This window comes from Mytilus californianus, unplaced genomic scaffold, assembly GCF_021869535.1.
Source record: "Mytilus californianus isolate M0D057914Y unplaced genomic scaffold, xbMytCali1.0.p SCAF_10, whole genome shotgun sequence".
Classification (NCBI taxonomy): domain Eukaryota; kingdom Metazoa; phylum Mollusca; class Bivalvia; order Mytilida; family Mytilidae; genus Mytilus; species Mytilus californianus.
The window spans coordinates 71,623,141-71,643,498 of NW_026262582.1; the positions used below are offsets into that span (position 1 = coordinate 71,623,141).

A 20,358-nucleotide genomic window follows, 5' to 3' on the forward strand; every position below is an offset into this window, starting at 1 on the left:
AACAAACTATTAAAGTCCGTTGGAAAAGGCTCAACTCATCAGATCATTACAAAGAAGAGAAACATCAAACATAAACACAGACAGGACGTGGCAGAGTATTAATATCCATTCCATTAACATAATTTTCTTCAAATTATCAATAATTTAATCATGTTAATTAGAAATTTTATGATCAAATTAAAGAGAGTATTAAATTTATTAAACATGAAAACCTAGAAATTATATAATTCATTAATTTTAAATGCAATATGAACTTGAAGTAATTCCCACATACAGAGTTCAAAAATATGGATGCCAGACAGTTACTATAATTTGTATTAATATCAGAAATGTTATAGTGGATATATACAATATTAATTATTTTTACTAAAAAATATTATTGGAAAGATTGTTAACTATTTTAGATTATAATTGATAATACACAAGACTTTTCCTATGGGACTCGTTGCCCATGTAAGCGTAAACTCTTCCAATGGGTCCGAGTACACAGTTATCGTCCTTTGATTTTCGTTGTCCACAAATGTAGTCCCTAGTGTTGACAGTGTGTTACTTGCCATTTTTTTTTATACCCCTTCCAAATTTATTTCTCCATGTTTTATGACTCAAATAGCAAGTAGGGGGGTGAAATGACACTGTAAAAAAAATTGGGTCATGAATTTTAAAGTAAAGTAGTGATTTGGTCCAGCTGAAAAATGTTAAAAATTAGCACTTCGGAAGCTGTCAAAAGATTTGAAGACCCCCTTAACATAAAATTGTCCATATTTTGAGTTAGAGCCGATGAAGTTTTCTATAATTTTGATATAATTTGTCCCAAAAGTAGTACAACACACTGTAAAAATATTATTGAGAAAGCGCAGGTGGGATTTTTTTAATTTTCATTTATTGTCTAAAAGAAATGCACTACGAAATAACTGTGTACTCGGACCTAAGAGGTGAAATCAGGAAATATAGAATCTGTACTTTGGCAACTTCCCTGAATGATTTGATGATGTCAATTTGTCAAATAGCATAAAACTAAAGGATTTAAACTTTTATTTGATAGAATTTCTGCAAAAATGACCAATTTGGGCATATTATGGTCAAAATAAGCATTTCATAGCTTTTTCAATTTTGATGCATAAGTGGCATTCTGACTTTCTATCTGACAGGTTTTTATGTGTCAATATTTGTGTTTCTATGCTTCAATCCAGTTGTATTACTCATTTGTGAACTCTGAATCTACAGAAAAGAAGATTATCTCAGACAATATGTACAAAATGTGTTGTATATATGACCCTCGTCTAACGCTCTGTTTGGATCAAGTTAAATGTGAGGAGCTTGGAACATAAAAGTTGAAGTCCATAATAAAGACCTCACTAAATTTGTATAAAAAGCACTTAACAATGTCTTTTGTACCTGTTTCATGTCACATAATATCTTTCTTTTCTTCTGTAGGATAGCAAGTGGTTCAAATATAAGCTTGTTGCGACTAAAATTGCATGCATGTTTTTCACTAAAAAGTGAAAAATCTTTGTATCAGACCATACTGTCAGCAAAAAAAGTTGAATGCAAGAGTCTTTTTGTGCTCAGATTTATTGTATCATGTCACCTGAGTATAGAAATGATAGAAAAGACACAAATTTTTATTTCCTATAGCTTCAATATGCATTTTTAAATGTAAATATGTGCTACGGCCTAAATTGACCCTAAATTATTTTCAGTCTTACTTGGCCTAAGACCCTTTTAAACTAATATGATATGTTATTTGTGAGTTTTCTTTCCATTTAAAGTACATTAAATATATATGTAAGGATTATTTATAACCAAAAAGCTTTACAAATTTAAAATTGCTGGAAAATATTACATCTTCATGTAAGGCCCCCCCTTCATTGGAAAACCTCCATTTTTAGGCACAGGCTCATATAAATTTGACTTTTTTATAATTATGATAAGTCTGATAAATCAAATGAGTACTCAATTGCTTTTAATACATAATATTTTATATATTAAGGCATTTCAAAAGTATTTTTTTGCAATATTTAAATTTTTTAAGCCCCAAATGTTGATAGTTGAAATTTTTCAATTTTAACGTCTACATTTAACACGCAAAGTTGAATATAGAATTAGTCATATTGTCTATAATATATGTCCTATTGCCATGAAACGTTGTAGGCAGTCTTATAATTTATTAAGCTTTGGTCATACCAAGTTTCATTAAGATTGGTCAACTTTTTCTACCCTATTAGGTCCGAGTACACAGTTATCGTCCTTTGATTTTCGTTGTCCACAAATGTAGTCCCTAGTGTTGACAGTGTGTTACTTGCCATTTTTTTTTATACCCCTTCCAAATTTATTTCTCCATGTTTTATGACTCAAATAGCAAGTAGGGGGGTGAAATGACACTGTAAAAAAAATTGGGTCATGAATTTTAAAGTAAAGTAGTGATTTGGTCCAGCTGAAAAATGTTAAAAATTAGCACTTCGGAAGCTGTCAAAAGATTTGAAGACCCCCTTAACATAAAATTGTCCATATTTTGAGTTAGAGCCGATGAAGTTTTCTATAATTTTGATATAATTTGTCCCAAAAGTAGTACAACACACTGTAAAAATATTATTGAGAAAGCGCAGGTGGGATTTTTTTAATTTTCATTTATTGTCTAAAAGAAATGCACTACGAAATAACTGTGTACTCGGACCAATGTTCCTGCTGGTACGGGGCATTGTTTTGCTTGTGCAGAATAATTGTTCATAATTAATTTTGGATATGAATTTATTTTTTTCATTATTGATGGAGTTGATTGACATGAAGTTCTTTGAACTTTTGTTATCATAAATTTGGCAGAAAACTTTGATTTATTTTGAATATAATTTACTTGATTGGCATTTTACATAATACATTTTGTAATGACTTACACTTACGGCTAATTAACAGTTCAATGTTTTGTTTAAATCGACAAGATATCCTGTGTGGAGATATTGTGTATTGATATTTAGAAAATGATATTAATTTAAGTTTGGATGTAAAATCATTTCTGTATATTCATTTGGGGTAAGCTACAATTAGAGTCTTCTAAGGTTTATAATTGCAAGATAAAATTGCATTGTGAGTGATCTCTGGACAGCATTTCTTGGGTAGGGTACATATTAGTTTTAAAAATAGTAAAAGAAAAAAAAAATATTGTAGCTAATTGCCCTTGGATAGATAGAAATATGTTCATTGGCAAAAAAAGGGGGGATTCTCAAAGCTGTTCTTTATAATAATATTGCTATAACCTCAAAATAAACTCATAGATTTATAATACTGTAAATTGTATTAAGGATTCAAAAAAATTTTGAGCATTACCAGTACCTTTGTTTGAAATAAATTCTGGTGAATTTTGCTCTACTTAGCTTTGTCTCTTGACTTTAACATACATGTAGATGTAGATACACTTAACATAAATATTTGCTATTGATATAAAGTAGATGTACTTTAACAAGCCTGTAAGTACCAAAATTAATTAAAGAAGAAGCAATGTTAATAGGTTTAATATGTGTTGTTTTGTTCACAAATTATCCCTCATTTTCTACATTTAGATACCAGTTCTTTGGCAGTTTATATTTTAAGCACATACTATTGCATTTGGCTGGCAGATGTAATTACATTTCTCATGATTAATTGAGAAAATGGATTCATTTTTACAGAACTTTGAGCAATTAATTAGGTAGATATTGCAATTTAACCATTTGGACGAATTACATGTGAATAAATATTTGTGTTGCTAAATGCACTACATGCAGACAGAATGTGCATACATCATGCACTTTGACATGCAATATGCAGAATTTTTCAATTATTCTCTCCTGTCTAGGCCATCAGGAATTTTAAGGTAGTATCAATTTCTATTTATTCAAAATTGCAGACATTCTTCTTAATCTTTTGATTTTATGTCTGAAGTAAAGAAAATTAGAAAAGTGAAATCTTGAAAAATTTTTTTTATTTATTTGTTCAAAATCTTTATATAAAAAAGGAGATTTGGTATGATTGCCAATGAGACAAAATCCACCCAAGTTCAAATTAAGTGGATGTAAGCAATTATAGGCAACCATACGGCCTTCAAAAATGAGAAAACCCATACTGTAAAGTCGGCTATAAAAGGCATGAACATGAAAAATATGACACAATTCAATTGAGAAAACTAACGGCCTAATTGTCTGCTATAAGAAAAGGGTGATAGGATGACTCTTGTTTCTTTAAAATACAGACTCCCTTCAATAAGTCTTTCAAGCAGTTAGGCCTGAATTTCAAATGAGAGCCTGTTGTTATGAAGTGCATGAAACCATATAATTAGGATTTTGCAGGGCCTTATGCAGAATGAACAGGGGGTGCTATATTTAGGCCGGAGGGATTGTTAAGTGCTCCAAGGGGTCCACCTTCCAATGCTCAGATCGCTATATTTAGGCCGGAGGGATCGTAAAGTGCTGCAAGGGGTCCACCTTCCAATGCTCAGATCACTATATATAGGCCGGAGGGATCGTTAAGTGCTCCAAGGGGCCACCTTCCAAGGCTCAGATCAGTTTGCATTTTTAGTAAACAGATATTACCCTTTGTTCAACCAGATCTGTCATTTCAAAGAGGGGAAGTAACTTTTACAGCATCAACTTTTTTTTATTGTAAAACCAGGGGACTGCTGAGTCACATATCACACATACTGGCTATGGCCTTTTAAACTTCTTTTTGTCTGTAGAAGTGATAGAAATAAGTTTCTACTCTATCAAAAGCTTCCAAATTCCTTTTGATTGTTATTTAACTAATGCATCATCAGTGATGGTTATGTGAATGCAGCTAATGTGTCGTTACATTGACTGATTAATACAAGTGGTCCTAAATACCATTGCTGTGATCTTCTTAGCTAGTACTTTGATACTACCTTAAAATTCCCGTTGGCCTAGACAGGAGAGAATAATTGAAAAATTCTGCATATTGCATGTCAAAGTGCATGATGTATGCACATTCTGTCTGCATGTAGTGCATTTAGCAACACAAATATTTATTCACATGTAATTTGTCCGACTGGTTAAATTGCAATATCTATCTAATTAATTGCTCAAAGTTCTGTAAAATTTAAATTGTTTGATGTTGCCTTACCTAAACCCACCTAAAAAGCATTTTATGACTAAAATTGTTTCAATTTTTTTTTTTTTATATTTTTTTTTCCTGCTCTAACTTTTTTTTCTTGTCCACAACATGTAACTTATGTTTTTGGCCAAAAAAAATAAAATAAAATCCCTACCTACCTACCCAACCCTACAAGGCATGGATAGGCAACATCAAACAAAGAAATTTTTAAGGGCGGCCTAGATGAATATTTTGAAGACCTTTAAGTTAATTAACTATCAATTACTTGAACTGATTCTGACCAAACCAGCCTTTTTCCTTATAAATGAATTTCTCAATGGGGTGTGCTAAAAGCAGAGTAGCAGAAAATACAAAAAGACAACTTAAATGGTAAAATGACAAAGATAAATCAAATTGCTTTGAGTATCTGATAGATTTCAGAGAACTGTAGAAGATAAATTATAAAAGAATATACCCCAACAGAATTTTTCAGAAAATGTATGGGGTGTGGGGGCATCTGCATCCTGTCCTGTATCCCGTGGACACATTCTTCCTTTATTTGTACCTGTACTTGTCCAAATGGAAGACAATCTTGTAAAATTACATTGTTGAGTAAAAATATATTCTAGCTTTGAGACACTGGGTGTTAACCCAATACAATAGTTTTATTAGACTTTGGACATGGGAATTCTAAACATCTCAATCTTTATAGGTATGACAGATTAGTTGCCAAAAAACACAGTTTACAAGTGATTATTTTTCGGCAGTTGTGGTTACAAGACTTGCAGGAAATCATTATTTCTCAATCATCTTAACAGCTGTATTATTTACTGAAGGTGAAGGGCGTTGATAATGATGTAAACACACTACTGTTTGTATTGTAAATATATATAGTTGGCTTGGATGACAAAAAAAAATTAAAAAATTAAGGGGGGATAAAAAGAAGGGGTGTATTTGAAATCCTATATTCTGGTTGAAAAGATAAATGTCTTTTTTGAAAAGGATTTTGCGGTTTTGAAATCTTATTTAATAAAAAAAAAAACTTTTTACTTTATAGGATTTCTTCTCCTAAGGTATATAATTGTATAGGTAGATTGGATTGTTTCATTTTTTTGAGCATGTGGTTTTCAATTTAATTTTTTAAGAAAAAGTACAAATATTTTAAAATGTGCTTTTTGTGCGATTTTGCAGAATTTTGTACAAAAAATATCATATCTTCAACTCATCGGTCTTTTTGGATTTTTCTCCTCCTGGAACTCTAAAAAAATATTTGTAGGTTCTTATAATTACTGTAATAATAATTATATAAGTAATTATAATTTTCAAGAAGTCATGATTCATATCATGCAAGAAGGAGAAGTTATATCCTGATATCCAGCGAAAAAAAAATGCAGAATCCTGAATTTCTGCAAAAATAAACTTTGAATCCCTTTGTTCCAGAAAATTAAGACATCCATTCCCATATCCCGATGAGAGTATAATTTTCAATTCCTGCAGAAATAAAGGCCCAATTCAGACATCCAGAAAAAAAAACTTCCACCCCTCTAAACAGTTAATTCTACCTAAAAAAATGATGCTTTTCTAGTTAATTGTTTAAATGTTTATACTTTAAGTGGTATTTAGCTGTAACACTTAAATTACTGGTATAAATCTTTAGCCACTGCATGTACGACAGTAACGATAGAGTAATATAATAGCCATACCTAGACAAGAATATGTAATGTAATATTAATGCAAATCTCGTGTTAGTGGGCGATTAGGGCAGAGAAGTTGCCTTCTGGTCCATTATTAATTCAATGAATGTTAAAAATGAAAATAATGAGATTTTGATGGCCAATTTCATAACTATTCCAAAGCATACCCACAAGCATTATACATCCGGAATAATGTAAGATAATTAATTGGTTTGATCGCAGAATTTACCGATTGTATTTACAAATATTTCACAGTTTACCTGTTAATACTTTTTATAGTTCAACTTCATACATTTTGTAGTATAAAAGAGTTGGAATTAATATACCATGGCGATATTCAAAACTCACAGGTCAAGAGAACCTCAGACAGTGTCATGGTACAAAAAGAAAGACCACAAAAAGACTAACACTATATATATATATATATATAGCTAGTACCCACGAAACAATACAGATTGAGCAACAGTATTAACCCGCCAAAAACTAATTACTGTGGATTCATTATTATTCGTTGGATACCAATTTTCGTGGGTTTCGTGGGTACAGGTGAACTACGAATTCAAATGTTCAACGAATTACAAATTGTTTGTAGGCTTTGCATACAGAGATTGGCAAAACCACAAAAACAAATATCCACGAAAAATGCAAGTTTTCCTCAATCCACGAAAATTGATATCCACGAAAAATAAATGAATCCACAGTACAATGGTAAAAAATATTCTTTTTTGTCATGGCGTTGTCCATTTATTTTCGCCTTATGAGTTAATGTCCTTTTGGTTTCTTGCTTCTCTTTTATATACCAAAACTTTTTAAGGGGAAAAAAAAATAATGATTTGCTGCTAAAATGTCTATTAGCCCACCAAAAAATTAAATTTATCAATGGTAAAAAGTATTCTTTTTTAGCCATGGTGTTGTCAGTTTATTTTCGCCTGATGCGTTTGAATGTCCCTTTGGTATCTCTGGCTTCTCTTTTATATACCAAAACTTATTAAGGAAGAAAAAATAGATTTGCTGCTAAAATGTCTCTGAACATGCTGAATCATGACCCTTTATGGGGTGTTGTCTCTAAACATGCTGAATCATGACCCTTTATGGGGCGTTGTCTCTGAACATGCTGAATCATGACCCTTTATGGAGCGTTTTCAGATCTCACACATGTTTACTCACAGCTTCAAACAACCTAAAGTGAAAAATTTAATTATTGAATCAGATTGCATTAATGTTAAAGGACTTATTTAATTGAAGATTTAAGATAACAGTGATATATAATGATCTAAAGTCAGATTATAGAAGTAGATGTTGACTAAATACATTTGAACCTTAAAGAATAGTCAACCACCAAGGTTCTGTTAATTGTATAATACAATATGATAAACTTCATTCTCAAGTTTATTTTCCTGTGTCACTTCAATCTCAACTTCTAACTGAAGTATGAGGATCTTGATGAGTGTCCTTCAATTCTTTATTCTTTAAACTTTTTTTCTCTATTCTTTATAAAATTTGGAGATTATCTCTTTAATCTCTATTCTTTGAAGGGGGCCTCGGTGGCCGAGTGGTCTAAGTAGTTACTACTGTAATCACTAGCCAGTCAACACTGAGGTTGTGAGTTTGAACCCCGCTCGTGCGGGTGCACTTGACTCCAATCTTAATTGACTAGGATTGTCTGTTTTCCTATCGAAGGTCGTGGTTTTCTCCAGGTACTCCGGCTTCCTCCACCAGTAAAAACTGGCCGCCACGAACTAGCCCAAAAGTGCTTAAAAGTGGCGTTAAAAACACCAAAAATCAAAATCAAAATCTATTCTTTGTATTTTTTCATTGTTTTTTGAACCCTAATTATTTTCTTCTCTTTATTATTTTGGTATCTTTATTTCTCTTCTTTATTTTTTCGGGTCATTGATTATTTCTGTGTTTTTTGCCCATTACTCCCTATTCTATTAATCCCCTCTAGACCATCCTAAATTTGAAGCAATTCTACTTCAAACTGAAGTCTTTATGTAATGGACAATTAATTACCTGATAGAGGTTACATAACTACTTCATATGTTAAAAGATGTTTTATATATATGTTATCACTGTGAGTAATTGCTATTGATCTACTGTCTGGCCTTCTTTAAATGACAATGGTTTAACCTTGAAAACAGGTACTTAACCAAATAAAGAAATTTGTTGACATTTATTGAGAACATTTTATGTTTTGTGTTTAACCGAGCCACATTAATGTATGTGCCTGTCCCAAGTCGGAAGACTGATTCAGTGGTTGTGGTTTGTTGCTGCATATCATATTTGTTTTTCGTTTATTGTTTTGTACATAAATCAGGCTGTTAATTTTGTCGTATGAACTGTTTTACATTTGCCGTTTCAGGTCCTTTTATAACTGAGACTCTATGTGGTATGGGTTTTGCTCATTGTTGAAGGCTATACTGTGACCTGTAGTTCTTTAAACGTCAAAATCATTTGGTCTTTGGTGGAGAGTTGTCTCACTGGCAATCATACCATATTTTTATGCCCCACCTATGATAGTAGAGGGCATTATGTTTTTAGGTCTGTGCGTCCATTCTTTCGTCCGTCCGTTTGTCCATCTGTCCCGCTTCAGGTTAAAGTTTTTGGTCAAGGTAGTGTTTGATGAAGTTGGAAGTTAAATCAACTTGAAACTTAGTACACATGTTCCCTATGGTATGATCTCTCTAATTTTAATTTCACGGTCCACTGAACATAGAAAATGATAGTGCGAGACGGGCATCCGTGTACTATGGACACATTCTTGTTTTACTTTTTTTCATTTAAAGAACATCAATCTGATTGAAATACACATCCTGTGCGTTGAAGCTCCACTTGTAAGGATCTGACATATAATGCTCTGTTCTAATTTCTGTTTTTTTGTATACCTTTCAGGATCCTTTGGTTTTATCGTAATGATATATATACACACTTTCAAAAATTTGAAGGCTGAAATTTCATTTGCTGTAATAAATACTAGTTGTTTTCCATTTGTTTTATGTTTTTGAGCGTTTAATTTTGCCATTTGATATTTTAATAGGACTTTCCCTTTTGAATTTTCCTTGGAGTTCAATATTTGTGTTATTTTAGTTTATTTTTCCTAGAATAGAAAGTAAAGTAAAGTGTTGTCAGATCCGTTTAAGCAATAATCCAATTTGCTATTGATCATTGAAATGTCTGGATAATTTTGGATAAAAACATGTTTGGTTAGAACACGACTCTAATTGTAGATCATGAAACAAATTATTTTATGTGATTTGATGAAATTGAGAAAAATTACTACACACACCTTAAGATAAAAAGCCATGAGCAAAAAACTTCCCTTTTATTGCTGCTCTTCATCTTAATGTGACAGTTATAAGGCCTTCAATGTGAGCCATACATTCTTATTGCACTAATTTGAACGGAATTCTTTACTAAGTTGTGGATCACACTACGTGATATTTCTGTGTAATAAAGAAAACATCTGCAGGGGTAATTAAGTAAATTATCAACGAATTATAAATTATATCTGGCAAAGTGATTTAACAAATTGTGTTATACATTGCCCAACAACCTATTAGAATTTAAACTATACTGACAGCATAACTGTGTGAAGAACAGGTAATGGTTCAATGTTAGTTCAATAAAAAAACCAAAAGGCTGAGTTGTACTGTACAATTATTAGAGAAAATATAAATGTTAGACCTATAAACATGGATATAGAGAAAGTCTAATGAAAAAAGCATTGGGATGATTTTTATGACTTTGAGGATTCTCTGAGTCTAATACATATGTACATATGTACTTATAGAAAGACTTGTTACATAAAAATGTTATTAATTTAAGCAATAAACATTCTTAAGTTTAATTTATCACAATACCAACCAGAACATTGCAATATAAACAATGTAACTACGATTGATCACACGATTACATAACTTAACAAGATTACAGACAGATCATCAGGAAGTCCAATGTAACTCTATCAAATATTCATCAATGAAAAGTACATCGATAATGCTCAAACTGTGAATTCATTTTTATCTGTGGGATATCATTTTTGTGGATTTCACAAGTAAAGGTCAACCACTGTATTTTTAGGATTTGGCTATTTGTCAGTGATCATATCTTCACTTTTTTAGCTCACCTGGCTCATCACTTGGGATCCGTCGTCTGTTTTCCATCGTCCGTTAACTTTTACAAAAATCTTCTCCTCTGAAACTGCTGGGCCAAATACAACCAAACTTGGCCTAAATCATCCTTAGGGTATCTAGTTTAAAAAATATATCCGATGACCCTGTCATCCAACAACATGGCCGCCATGGCTAAAAAATGAACATAGGGGTTTACTATAGAAGTCTAAGGGAAAATTGTAAAAAAAACAATTTCAAATGATCACAACTTGAAAACTAATTTAAATAATGATAAGGGGTCTTCAGTAACTATTGTAAGGCTACAATGGGATGACCTGCTTTTAATTTGACTACTTGGCCAAATTAAACTAAACTTGACCTCAATCATTATTATGGTATCCAATACTATTAATTATGATTTTAACCTTATTTTGCATGATTTCCAAAACAGCAGTTGATACAGGTGAGTGACACAGGCTCTTGAGAGCCTCTAGTTAAAAGTTTTCAGGGGAGTTATTTCCCTTTTGCAATTTCTAATTGATTCCTAATTTGTAAATTCTTATATACTGTGGATACATTCTTATCTGTGGGATACCATTGTTGTCGATTCATACTTATCTGTGGGATACCATTGTTGTCGATTCATACTTATCTGTGGGATACCATTGTTGTGGATTCATTCTTATCTGTGGGATACCATTGTTACGGATTCATTCTTATCTGTGGGATACCATTGTTATGGATTCATACTTATCTGTGGGATACCATTGTTGTGATACCATTGTTGTGGATTCATTCTTATCTGTGGGATACCATTTTTATGGATTCATTCTTATCTGTGGGATACCGTTGTTGTGGATTCATACTTATCTGTGGGATACCATTGTTGTGGATTCATTCTTATCTGTGGGATACCATTTTTGTGGATTCATTCTTATCTGTCGGATACCATTTTTGTGGATTCATTCTTATCTGTGGGATACCGTTGTTGTGGATTCATACTTATCTGTGGGATACCATTGTTGTGGATTCATTCTTATCTTTGGGATACCATTTTTGTGGATTCATTCTTATCTGTTGGATACCATTGTTGTGGATTCATACTTATCTGTTGGATACCATTTTTGTGGATTCATTCTTATCTGTAGGATACCATTGTTGTGGATTCATACTTATCTGTGGGATACCATTTTTGTGGATTTCGTGGGGAAAGGTGAACCACAAATTTAAAAACTAAGTACAAATTTTCTATTGGATAATGTATGCAGATTTTGGAAAAAACCATGAAATCAAGTATCTTCGGAAATACAATTTTTCCTCAATCTACCAAAATAAGTACATGATGAAAATAAATGAATCCACATTATATATTTAGGACTGAAACAACTGTAATTTTACAACAGTTAACTTGTGTTTAAAGGTCACCCATTGGACAAGAGAAAACTGACCTGATATAAAGACAGGCGACCTTTAAATTAAGATTTTAAGGCATATAAAACACCAAATTCTCCAAACAAGATAAACATTAAAAAAAAGAAAATTTATTCAATAATTAAGGGGCCCGAATGGCATAAACACTGGACAAAAACATCAGTGATTTGAGATTAAAACAAATAGCATTCATTGAGAAATGACATACAAAAACTGAGAATTTCCATACTTGGAGCAGCTGGCATATGGAAATGTGGTGGGGTTAAAAACTGGTTTGTTGAGACCACCAACTGCCACCCTTCAATTCTTTTAATATCACCATAATTAACAATTATATACAGAAAAACATTTATTCAATAAAAACCTGACTATAGGATTGATAGTGAATAAAACTCTTAAATAACAATATAATAGATCAAATTTTCAATTAAATTATAGGTTGAAGATGGGGTATGGATGAAAAATAAGGGGTCCTACGTAGCAGTCAGATATGAGAAAAATGTACTACAAATTAACACCTTTTTTTTTACCAATAAATGGGGAAACCCCTACATTCACCTTTTTTTATTTTAATAAATGCAGGTCTGTGTTGATCAGGATATATGTTTGCATGTATAAAGAACAATTGGATCTCTTTACAGCAGAATCAATTCTTTTTTACTAACACAGTCATGACAAGAAGACATTAAAATCTTGTGTGGCCCTCCATTTACTAGTAATTGCTAAAAAGAGAAAATAATTGCAAGTGGAAAGGTAAACATAGAAAACACTAACTGATGTGTTATGTTATTTATATAATTTAAATGGTTTGTTTTTGGTTTTCAGCTATATCCAAAGAAGACACCATTCATGAGAGTGATCTAGAGGTTAGTACTTTTAAATTACTGTAAATTTTCTAAAGATATTGATCTTATAATATTACATAATAATGTAAACAAAATAACTTAATTTGATCTGGAATGAAGACATAAATTATTACAGTTAGATCTTTTGAAGATTAGTACATAGCTCAGCATGAAAATACAAATATTGTTTTATCGAAGTTTGCTATTATAAATAATTGATCTTAGATAATCTTATAAAATTAAGGAATGTATCTTCCTCATGCATAGTCCCTAAATTCCAAAGTTCTTGATTGTATTTTTCAAAAGTTAATTTTTGTCAACATATTTTATCAATTATACTTTGATAGCTAAGTTTGAGAACACTGTAAGAATGCATACTTCAAGCACTGTTTTTGGAAAATATTGCGGGAATAAATAAAATGTTCAGTTTGTCTACCCTAGAAGTGTTGTTGCTTGTATTCACAAGACTTAAGTTTTCACTCTTTTTTGAGAAGACATGCAATGTTGCATTTCCATGTAAATATATATTTATATAAGAAAATCTGCATTTATTTATGATTAAATCCTTTATAAAATAATTGAACATGTGAAAAACTGTTATAGCAGAAAATCATTTAATAAGTAAGAGTTGTAAAATTTTAAGAATTTTGAACCTTTTATTATAACATGGCACTAAAATGCCAAAATTTGCTAAAAAACTGTAAAAAACTGTACATTAAAAATAATACTCTCAAAGAAAATATATCTCTTGATAAACTACAAAATCTAGAATACACATAAATTTTAATTTTTTAGTCCGAAAATACAAAGAATGGAGACAGCGCCTCCTACAATACAGTGCCACCTAACCTTGCCCTTAGCCGATGTGGTTTGAAAGACGATTACGGCTTAATAAATAACACTTTAAATCCTGCCAATTGTCATGAGGGTGGATATCACACACTTGGACGGCCGTCATCAAACTCAATCAAAACCAGTGCAAGTAAGTTACATCGCTATAAGGGGGGGGGGGGGGGGGGGGATATCACACACGGACAGCCGTCATCGAACTCAATCAAAACCAGTGCAAATAAGTTACATTGCTATGAGGGGGGATATCACACACTTGGACGACTGTTATCGAACTCAATCAAAACCAGTGCAAATAAGTTACATCGCTATGAGGGGGGATATCACACACTTGGACGACCGTTATCGAACTCAATCAAAACCAGTGCAAATAAGTTACATTGCTAAGAGGGGGGATATCACACACTTGGACGACCGTCATCGAACTCAATCAAAACCAGTACAAGTAAGTGACATCGCTATGACGGGGGATATCACACACTTGGACGACTGTCATCAAACTCAATCAAAACCAGTACAAGTAAGTTACATTGCTATGAGGGGGGATATAACACACTCGTACAACCGTCATCAAACTCAATCAAAACCAGTGCAAATAAGTTACATCGCTATGAGGGGGATATCACACACTTGGACAACCCTCATCGAACTCAATCAAAACCAGTACAAGTAAGTTACATCGCTATGAGGGGGGATATCACACACTTGGACGACCGTCATCGAACTCAATCAAAACCAGTACAAGTAAGTGACATCGCTATGACGGGGGATATCACACACTTGGACGACTGTCATCAAACTCAATCAAAACCAGTACAAGTAAGTTACATTGCTATGAGGGGGGATATAACACACTCGTACGACCGTCATCAAACTCAATCAAAACCAGTGCAAATAAGTTACATCGCTATGAGGGGGATATCACACACTTGGACAACCCTCATCGAACTCAATCAAAACCAGTACAAGTAAGTTACATCGCTATGAGGGGGGATATAACACACTTGGACGACTGTCATCAAACTCAATCAAAACCAGTGCAAATAAGTTACATCGCTATGAGGGGGATATCACACACTTGGACAACCCTCATCTAACTCAATCAAAACCAGTACAAGTAAGTTACATCGCTATGAGGGGGATATCACACACTTGGACAACCCTCATCGAACTCAATCAAAACCAGTACAAGTAAGTTACATCGCTATGAGGGGGGATATCACACGCTTGGACGACCGTTATCGAACTCAATCAAAACCAGTGCAAATAAGTTACATTGCTATGAGGGGGGATATCACACACTTGGACAACCGTCATCGAACTCAATCAAAACCAGTACAAGTAAGTTACATCGCTATGACGGGGGATATCACACACTTGGACGACTGTCATCAAACTCAATCAAAACCAGTACAAGTAAGTTACATCGCTATGAGGGGGGATATAACACACTCGGACGACCGTCATTTAACTCAATCAAAACCAGTGCAAATAAGTTACATTGCTATGAGGGGGATATCACACACTTGGACAACCCTCATCGAACTCAATCAAAACCAGTACAAGTAAGTAACATCGCTATGAGGGGGGATATAACACACTTGGACGACCGTCATCAAACTCAATCAAAACCAGTGCAAATAAGTTACATCGCTATGAGGGGGGATATAACACACTCGGACGACCGTCATCAAACTCAATCAAAACCAGTGCAAATAAGTTACATTGCTATGAGGGGGATATCACACACTTGGACAACCCTCATCGAACTCAATCAAAACCAGTACAAGTAAGTTACATAGCTATGAGGGGGGATATAACACACTCGGACGACTGTCATCAAACTCAACCAAAACCAGTGCAAGTAAGTTACATCGCTATGAGGGGGGATATCACACACTTGGACGACTGTCATCAAACTCAATCAAAACCAGTGCAAGTAAGTTACGTAGCTATGAGGGTGAATATCACACTTGGACGGCCGTCATCGAACTGAATCAAAACCAGTGCAAATAAGTTAATATGTTATGTTATTGTTATCATCTATATAATTAAAATTATGAGAAATAGTGTCATAATATAAAAGTTTAAGGAGTGTTATGATTGCCAATTAGACAGCTATCCACAAGAGTTCAGATGATGTGGATGTTAAATACTTGTTGGTTACTCTATGGCCTTTGTTGGCTTTTTTTTTGTTAGAAATTATCTCCCTTCAAAGTGTTCACAATGTGACATATATGCTAATGTATATAATAATCTCATATATTATAATATATTTTTAATCTAAAGATCATGATACTGTAAATTTGTTATTATAAATAAAGATAGATGTTGGGTATATTTCATCATTGAGACAGCAACCCAGTGACACCAGTGTTTTCCATTCGGCATTTAAGCTGGGTGTGCCGACCACCTTCTTTTCAATGCTGACCACCTTTCCATTTTAGGAGGTGGTCGGCTTTTTTTTTCAAATTCCGGATTTTTTTGGGTTCTGCACCGTAAAAATTTAAATACTAATCGCGCTTCGCTGATTGTTTTCATTGACAAAAATGGTGGATCGTCAAATTTCAATGTTTTCTTTTATTAATCGGGGGAAGAGAAAGGCAGATTGACGATGGTGATAAGGAAAATTCTAGGCCAAATAAGTCAATTAAAACGGATAGTTGTATTGAAATTGTTGAAATGGAAAAAAAAAGTATCAAATCAATGGAAAAGGCACACAAAAATTGGAGAGGGGGGTAAAACAAATTTTTTTTGGGCGGGTTATTTTTTTGAGAAGGTCAATTTTTTTTCTACAAGATTTAAGAAATTGTCAATGTTCCAAAGAAAAAATGAGGGTCACAATTTATTTGGCTAATTCTTTGTATATTGTCTGAAAACAGATTTACTAAGTGTTGCGCAACAGCACAGTGTATTGAAGAAAGCAAGAAATCTTCAGTTGAATATTAATTCAAATCATATAACCAATTTCCAGTTCTTTGACTACAGTTATTCTGTGTCAGAGACCTATAATGTGTCAAACATTTAATTACAATCCAAATCCAGACCTGTATCAAGCTTGAATATTGTGTCCATTTTTGCCCCAACTGTTCAGGGTTGGACCTATGCGGTCATAACCAGCTGCCCTTGGCGAAACATTTTATTGTCAAATGTTCGGACTCTTTTGGCTTTTGCTAGGATACAGGGTAAAATATTTTGCCCCATGTCACCCACTTTTCTTTTGATAGAAGATTTCAACAGCTCATTAAAAGATCATTACCAAAATTTAAGCAGATTCTACATTTTTTTTCTTACGATTTGAGACCCAAATAATGCCAATGCTAAATATAGCGTTAAAGTCCGAGTCAGCCTTTTCCTGCCATTTTTTTTTAAATTAAATATCTCGGAGTTCCATAACCTATCAATATTTTTAGCTTATTTTGTTCCTTAACTAATGCTTTTCTGACTTATAGTATCAATTTTAAATTCTAGATTATGTTTATTTCACCTAACTACATCCTTAGGATGATTCTGAATTTACAGTAGTACAATTAAAATATTATTTGTATCATTTCAGTAAACACTCATGCACCAGTAAAGCGGCACCACTCAGCTGGTGATATGTTAGATCAACTGGATCAGGAAGAAGGAGATAAAAATCAAAGGCCAAGGTCAGAAGGTCATCGATACATGAAACAGTTCTCACCAAAACGAACCTCTAGTTATGGGGTAAGATAGAACAAAACAAGAATCAAAGCCTTGCTTTTTTTTTTGGCATATTTGAAGTGGAAAATACCTCTTAAAATAAGTTATTAATACATTTGCTATTATCAGTTTCATCAAGTTTAAGCATTCATATGAATCAGAATCAGAATAATCTCTTTGACTTAGAAGCTTAGAATGTATTTATGAAAATGTTTCTGTAATTTTTAAGAGTTGTGTACCTTAACTGAAGTCTTCCTCCTTAAAATATTTTTTTTCATCTAGCAAGTAATGTTAGAGTTATCTCCCATTTGTGTATATACTTCAACAGTTATATCTGAATTTACAATTGGTCATAGTCTCTGCAAACTTTTGAAGTAGCTTTTATCTTGATAGAACAACTATACATGTATCTGGATTACTACTAACCATAACGTGAAATACAATTATAGATTAACATGGGTTTTTCAAATAAGAGGGTGTTTCTCAGCTACAATCTCATTGAAGGGAGACATTGATAATCTGTTTATCCCTATTTTCTTAGGTAACATCAATGACATAGGCTCATGACATTAAGATTCTCTTTCTCTCAGCTGAATAAAATACACTGTTGGTAATATAATGGGCATTAGATACTAGCCATAATTTTCATATTCGTTATGTTGTATTTTAGGGACAGTTCGGCAGACAGGATTCCTACCAGAAACTTGAACAGTTAGGAGAGGGATCTTATGCCACTGTATATAAAGGTTTTAGCAAGTGAGTTTTTTGTTTGAAATATTTCTTATTTACTCAGAACAGCCTCTTTCTTGATTGGATTCTTTGCAGAAACCTTGCCAGTAGAGAAATTTTGTAACACTTTCAGCAAATAATTTTACTATTCAGGATAAATTTATAAATCTGGCAGCCTGCGTCTTGCAATGTGAAATGAGAGACAATATTTCTTTCATCAGTTATCAAATTTGAGGAGGCACACCAAAATATGAAAACATAATGTTTGTGGGGAACCACAATTAGGTACCCAATAAAATACATATTTAGTATTGAGTCTGAAAATGTTAATCTTAAAACAGCAACCAGCTAAATTTCACAAACTACAAAACCTGGTACTCTCTAAGAAAAGTGCTCCCACAGTATTTTGTAGGATGTGGAAAACCATTTGTCAGTGATAATATCTCCACCTTACTGAAATTTTCAGGGGAGTTATTTCCCTTTTAAGATACCTAATTAATTCCTAATTTGTAAATTCTTATATTTTTATATACTGTGGATTCATTATTATTATTTGTCGGATATCAATTTTCATGGATGTCATAGAAATAGTTGGGGGCCTTGTTGGCTGAGTGGTCTAAGTAGTTATTACTGTAATCACTAGCCAGTCAACACTGAGGTCGTGAGTTCGAACCGTGCTCGTGCGGGTGCACTCGACTCCAATCTTAATTGACTAGAATTGTCAGTTTTCCTATCGAAGGTCGGTGGTTTTCTCGGGGCACTCTGGCTTCCTCCACCAATAAAAACTAGCCGCCACGAAATAGCCAAAAAGCTTAAAAGTGGCTTTTAAACACAAAAAATCAAATCAAATCGTAGATAAAGTTGAACCACAAATTTAAATGTTCAACAGAGTGCACATTTACTATATGTGTGAATGCAGGCTATGGCAAATCCAAAATACAATTTTCCCTCAATCAACGAAAATTGGTACCCACGAAAATAAATGAATTCGCAGTAGGTGATGTGAGATAAGAGTCTGTGAGACAGCAACCCAAACAAGACAACACAACATCCAAAAGACATCTAGAGGTCAACAAATAGGTGTCAAAAATAGACAGGTGTCGGAGAAATAAATATTCTATATGTGATTTTTTGCTCTTTTTCAGTTTGACGAATCAGATAGTTGCATTGAAAGAAATCCGACTTCAACAGGAAGAAGGAGCTCCATTTACTGCAATAAGAGAAGGTAAATTAATAAGATGTAGAGGGTCCATCTAAAGTAGTAAGTTAAAAGATAACTCTATAATTTTATTCTTTGTCATTTTATTTTCATAGCAACTAACCGATTTACGACACCAGCTACAATCAGGATTAGAGAGTCTTCAGTCTGTCATGAGAGATCTTAAATCGGTTAAAAAACGGTTCATTTCCTTTTTAAAAAAAAATGGTTTTGTACAGGAGTTTCGGTATATAAAGGAGCTCTTAGCAAAATTACAAGCTGAATCGAAAAAAAGCACCTTTACAAAAGGAAAACGTGCTGAATTTTTTGTTTCTGTTCTCTAACTTAAGCTTGCCTCAACCTAATGTTATGAAACTTACACACAATGCTTATTACCACAAAACTCAGATCAAGTTTCAATTTGGGTGACGTCACTTTTACTGTTCTTGATCAGATTAAAGCTGGAAAAAATCAGCAAGGAAAGACTTGAAACACTCAAAAATCTAAAGAAAAAACTGAAAACACAAACAAAGATGAACAACGAACAGAAGTCTAAAATATACCTGAAAGAAACTGGGCTTTTCTGACATTCCCAAGGCAACAAGCCCTTTACTACACTGTGGCCAGTTGGAGCAAACCGATGTATCTTAATTTTTACTGAATGGTGGGACAAAATTTCAATTTTTGTTGTAGATTTGATACTGTGAAGCTAAATTGTGACAATTTCTTGTTTTTAGCTC

The 20,358-nt window shown here is 33.1% G+C and overlaps 1 protein-coding gene across 2 annotated transcripts in view; it reads left to right on the forward strand.

The window, feature by feature from the left end:
- Positions 1–20,358, forward strand: part of LOC127718466 (cyclin-dependent kinase 14-like) — a 75,102-nt gene that overhangs the window by 14,064 nt on the left and 40,680 nt on the right. For both annotated transcript variants that reach the window (XM_052224511.1, XM_052224510.1), the window contains exons 3-7: positions 13,139–13,179; positions 13,954–14,140; positions 17,564–17,715; positions 18,362–18,447; positions 19,566–19,645. In XM_052224511.1, the coding sequence (XP_052080471.1) occupies positions 13,139–13,179; positions 13,954–14,140; positions 17,564–17,715; positions 18,362–18,447; positions 19,566–19,645 (546 nt within the window). The remainder of the gene's footprint in view (positions 1–13,138; positions 13,180–13,953; positions 14,141–17,563; positions 17,716–18,361; positions 18,448–19,565; positions 19,646–20,358) is intronic.